The sequence below is a fragment of the Perkinsus marinus genome (genome assembly GCF_000006405.1).
Source record: "Perkinsus marinus ATCC 50983 genomic scaffold scf_1104296932410, whole genome shotgun sequence".
Lineage (NCBI taxonomy): Eukaryota > Perkinsozoa > Perkinsida > Perkinsidae > Perkinsus > Perkinsus marinus.
Genome location: NW_003215453.1, coordinates 94,186 through 99,941, shown reverse-complemented (window position 1 = coordinate 99,941; position 5,756 = coordinate 94,186). Strand labels below are relative to the sequence as shown.

General features: G+C 44.1%; 1 protein-coding gene across 1 annotated transcript; it reads left to right on the top strand.

The window, feature by feature from the left end:
• Window positions 1–2,236: 2,236 nt before the first annotated feature.
• Pmar_PMAR022263 (maf protein, putative) lies at window positions 2,237–3,710 on the top strand. Its single transcript, XM_002785484.1, has 7 exons — window positions 2,237–2,325; window positions 2,382–2,491; window positions 2,536–2,625; window positions 2,718–2,776; window positions 2,944–3,054; window positions 3,396–3,501; window positions 3,554–3,710. The coding sequence occupies exons 1-7, from the start codon at window positions 2,247–2,249 to the stop codon at window positions 3,650–3,652; spliced, it is 654 nt and encodes a 217-aa protein (XP_002785530.1). The 5' UTR covers window positions 2,237–2,246; the 3' UTR covers window positions 3,653–3,710.
• The last annotated feature ends 2,046 nt before the right edge of the window (window positions 3,711–5,756 follow it).

The window sequence follows — 5,756 nt, the reverse complement described above, 5'->3', positions numbered from 1 at the left end:
TGTATGAGTGAGTAGCGGTCATGTTGTGAAGATGTTGCTGGCGTGTCCATGATGTTATGATGTCCATATTAATCCTCATGTTTGGTTGCTAAGTCGAATGATATCGTCAATGGACCGCTGCGCCCCACTGCTCTGCGTTGAAGTGTTCACGCTTCCGTATAGCAGGCTCGTCACAAAACACAATCAACTTGATCTTCATGGGGGCAATCGATAGGTTGCGAGTCGACATGATCATCTTCGCCGGTGTTGCATCGGGTCACTTGGACTCTCTCTCTGTAGCGCAGAGATGCCTCCCGATACAAGCAAACTAAAAGTGTCATAATCTTAACTCCGTCTTCTTCAGGCAAATCAAATCGAAAGAAAGGGCTTATCATAAGCAGATTGAAAGCTTCTCCTAGAAGTCTCTAGTGAGTGAGTTCAATATGGGTAGACAGTAAGTGGCAAATGGTGGAAGAATGAGCTTGGAAAAGGCATGACATAGCTGACGAACTTCTCCTGGGGCTGAGCTTGGTAACAATTGTTGCAAAAGACACGTTGTAGGATGAGTTACTTTGGAACGACGAACCGACGGCCACATGGGGGGGGGCGAAACGAAGGTTTATTCTCTAACTTTTCCTCAAGAATCTTGCGTCAAGACGGAGTGTCATCGTGAGATTGTGTCAGTTGGGGATTTTGAATCGATGATGACTGGTTTAGTAGGGAAAGGAACGCCATGGTAGTGCAGCCGTAGCTGATCAAATTCCACTCATGATGAGTTACTCGTCCCACCTCAACGCCTACCCAACGTTGTTGGAGTCGCTCCAATGGAGTGCAAGCCATTCATCGGTTCAAGACGTAACGTTCCCATAAATTCTGCACAGAGCGAACGTCATATGTTTGAATGGCTGCCGAATAGTATCATCTCTTCCCCCTGTAAGATCGGCAGTAATATCGAGAATGGGTTAAATATGGTGGATATTCGGCATACCAATGAGGTTCATTTCGTGGGATTTGCCGAAATACTTCCGCACATTCCCTGAAACTTGAACAGTGCCTTCGCAAAGCTCAGAACTTTGCGTAGAATCGTCGATTCTACCTACAAGCTTTAAGCTCATAAGTAGACTCGTCAAGTACTTGTTGGACGGTCCAACTTGGACCAGTGAAGGACCTTCCCATGAAAGCGTCGACGTCCCGGATTCACTCCATCACCAAGTCACCTATCTTGAGTAGACGTAGTCGTACGACCTGTCGAGAGTTCGGTGACGGATCGATACCCGACAGGGCATCAGCTGTAAGGTTGAGAGCTGCCGACACGTCTGCTGTTGCTCACGATCACGATGTTGCTAATCATTAGGGAATCAAGGCCCTGGCCAAAGGAATCCAGAGAATCTATCACAATCATATTCATAAAATTATCAACTAGCTTCAACCTCAAGTTAAGATCCCATAGTTGTGCACTCTGCACCCATGCTCTTCTTTGCTAGCGAACATCGTAAGGTAAGAGTGAGAGATGCTTCTCTCAGTCATGCTTCCAAATTGACCATCGGGGTGTCAAGAGTATACAATATCATTTCCGACTGACTCTATCGAGAGTGATGTTCGACAACAAATTACCCAAGTACAGGATTCGCATGACATTGAGGGACAGAATCACGCACGATGTAAATGGACCTTCATTCAACTCCTTATTTACGGATTTACTGTAACCACCTATATTGTGTTCAGTAATATGGAGGTTTGGGTGGTTGCCACTGGTTTATCAAACCCGTGGCGCTTCTAAACTTTATCTCCTATATACAACATCCTAGTTATAACACCAAGTCAACCACGAAGGTCAATAAACTAGGGTGTTGTGAAGCCACTCAAATGGAGATAATCTAGATGTCCTCCCCTGAAATTGAAGCATAGAAGTATTAATTGGAAGTGATATACCGAAACTGTCGGGCGAGCGAGGTCAATGAATTTCTCAAGTGCGTGGTATGTTCCCCCCGTCCTTCTGCGGTTCCAATATGTTTATTCAACTGGTTAAGGTTAATGAACATTTCACTTGTGACTCGTATACTGATTATACTATAATAGGCTATGCCAGACTTGAGCGTATCATTCTGTTCCCACGGGGAAAAAGGTCTTAGCCAGTTGTGTTGCCGACATCTTCGAACCGTCTTGTTGAGGGTAGTTGTAGCCATATATAGACCGGGTATTGTTCTCCTGCTGGTATTCAGAGACATTGATCCTGCATTAGCACTCTGTGAGCTACTTCTTGGGAAATGTCGGCTTTGAGGTTTCCTCTGCCGGAAGCATCGACTAGGTTGAAGGAGTGGTTGAAATATAATGATGTAGTGTTGGGTAATAATAATGCAGAATTTCGACACAAAATCTTCACAGTGCGTTGATGTTATCAGGGAGTCAATCACTGGGCAGGCGGAAGGTATTGGATATGAGTGGCTCTCGATACATAGCGACTATGGATCCCGATATTGATGAGAAAGCGTTTCGGAAAGATTCACCTGAGGTCGGGAGATACGACTGGAGGATACATAGGATTTGTTGTCTTAGGAAACATGTGTTGCGGTCGCTTGCGGCAAGGCTGATGTGCTGGAGCGTCAGTTGAAGGGTTTGGATGTCGTTTTGTTATGTGGGGATCAGGTGAGGAAGAAGACATAGAGTGGGTAGTTGAGTCTGTAATTGTTCATGATTGACCAGTGGAAGGTCCCGGGTTCGATTCTGCCGTTTTACAGGTGGCAGTTTGTGAAGATGAATTGCGTGAGAAACCGGAAGGCTCAGAGGAAGCCAGAAGGTGACTATTACGATGATGTGGGTCGGGACTCAACGACAACAAAATTATTTTGTTTCTTTGATGATGGAAGTTTGGTGGGAAAATTAGTCGTTCCCTATAAAGTTCTGAAGTATACGTGAGCGTAGTGTCGGCGCTTCCTATTCGGAGTATAGTTGTCGTCGTTGTAGGTTTATAAAGGACTACGCTCAGGGTAAGGGAGTTATAACGTGGACAGCTATTGTAGTGGTGGATTGTCTGAATGGCACAAGAGCAGTTGGATGCCATAAGGCGATCACATGGTGATAATGTTTGGTTTACATTATGAGAGATTACACACCATTCGGGATAAGAGTGTACAAACAGGGGGTTTCAAATACTCTCAAAACTATCATCGTAAATGACGGTGTGTATACTTTCTCACTCGTTCAGGAGCGACAATTTCTGGGAATACTTTCGCATCTGAGACCTGAATTTAGTATTGTTTGCTTTCCAAAGGTTTCTTCAAGTTCTTTTGGATTACACTTGCTCGACAATCAAATTTCTATTCAGAAGTTCTCGGCAACGATAAAGTTGAGGAAGATCCCCAGACTCTAATTTCGTCATTATCGCTTTGACACCCGTGGTGTGAAAACCCGCACAGGTTCAATCCCATCCGCGAGCATTTCATCGACGCGATAGTCGCTGACCCACACAGTTTGGTGTATCGTTGTGCCGGGAGTTTCTGTATAGATGATGTTATGGGACCAGTGAGTGGATGGGGCGAATCTTGCAATCTTGCTCGATCTTGCATTTCCTCAGTTTGTGAGGAAAATTGAAGGGGGAAGCGACAGTGTGATGGGCCTTCCTCTTGGAATGTTGGAGGAATTATTACTGGGCAAAATTAGACCATTTTTATGAGTGATTCTGGATAATTATTTGCACGCACGCGCAAGTGTGGAAATTGATTTGACGGTTTTCATGTATCGTTTCTGATCAGCAGATGTGAGTTGTAGTTGACAGGTTTTATGGGAGAGGGGTGGTGGAAAAATTTTGAATGTTTTTCTCGGGTGAAAATTTCGCTTTACTTCTTTATCAAGTATACACGCTATCAGAAAACAGCTCTCATGAGGGGCTAGTTTCATTCATCTCATCTCCGTTCGGTCCGGTCTGTTTACCACTGCATTGTTTGGTGTGATCGGGGTAGCGTCTGTGTGTGGCTTTTTATATCGACCGTCCCTGGTTCGAATCCCAGGAGTGGCATTTCCACGTGTTGGGGCCCGGTTTCATTAGGATTTCTGCTGAGGATTTGTATGTCCACAGTGATGAGTGGACATGCAAATATGTACGGGGATCGTTGTTTGAAAAATCTTCACAGTGCGTAAGGAGATATCTTTCTCTATTACATAGTTCCAAGCTGGTTTGAATCATCTCGCATGTTGGGCTATGGATGGTATTCGGATGTTGAAGGGTTTAACAGAGGTTCCTTGTCACTCGTGTTGGCTTCATTTTATTTTTTCTGTAGTTAATTTGATTCTGGATCGTATGTTTATTCGGTTGTTTGGTGGTGATGCAAGTGGACAGGAATGAACCTCGTTTGAATCTTGGTAGAGGGGACCTAAAGATACCTTCGACGGGTCGTCATAGTCGAAGGCATCACCATCGGGCGAGTCGGTCGAGGAGTGTTGCTACTTCTATAGGAGCACAGATGAACAGATTGGAAAAAATACAAGAGCAAGTGGAATTCTATGTGAGTATCTTAGGTTCATGCATGCAAGATACGGATCAGGTCCAATTGTTGCTATTGTTGTTCAGTTCTCGGATGCGAATCTCCGTCGAGATCGTTATATTACGGAGGAATTAGCGCAGCGCGATATACAGGGGGACGGCCAACCGTGGGTCGCGATTGATGATATTATGAGTTGGGGTGAACTGCGAAAATTAGGGTAAATGACAATAATAATTTCGGAAAAATAGTTATATTTTTCCAGATGCACTGAAACGGAGTTGCTCGCTGCTATTGATAATAGTGAGGTATTGGTATGGAGTGAGAAGGGGTAGGAAAAAGTATCTTGCGCACGGCGAAGATTTTCCATTATTCAGGGGGAAAAGGTATGTGAGTCGTAATTTCCGGCTTTATCCGATGCTGGGCAATATCATAATCGATGGACAAGTCGCCGATTTCGAGAGACGGACTATTTATATGGAAAATTTACCATATAATGTTGACAGGGAAATGATCAGTAATAACATGGCGTTGAGGAAATGCAAGATTTGCAAGATGAAGAGGGATGAATTAATATCCTCATAGACGACGGCGACAACGAAAGGTCTTGTGGTCCTATCGCTAATCCGATCGATGGATATCACTTTCGCTCTACTCACGCATATCAGTAGTTGCTTATTGCGTCCTATAGAGTGATCACTGCCTGGGGGGCGTTCGCTATATCGACTCCTGCATCGCCTTTTCAGTAGAAGTCGGAGTTTGAATATTGAAAATTGGAGAATGGAAAAACGAGTTTGCATGAGTGTTTGTTTCAGAGAGTGTGGCTTCTGGTGAGAAGTTTGGTTTTGCTGTTACAGTTGATTATATTGCGATTCCAAACCATCCACGAACAGGTGACTAAAAATAACAGGTGCAGGGATCGAACCTGCGTCGCCGTGTGTCAGGTGTGAATCTTGCATACTGTTTTGTGGAATATAATACGGAGGAAGAAGCCCGGACGGCGAAGAGGCAATTGGATGGTAAATTAGTCTACTTTGTATTTACATTAGATATGCTTTTCTACAGACTTACCGTTTATGCAAAATTTATAACGTTTTTGGATTTCCTGTCCGTTTTGAAGCATGTAGAGAAAATTCCAAAAATTTCGGGTGAAAAATTTGTGCGCAATGGTTAATATCCAAGTCGTTTTTCATTCGTCTTTAGGATTTTATGCAACTTTTCCATTATCAATTAATTTTTAGGGAGATGGCCAAAAGATTGGGAGATCCGCTCGGACGGGCGGCGTCTGAGAGTAATCAC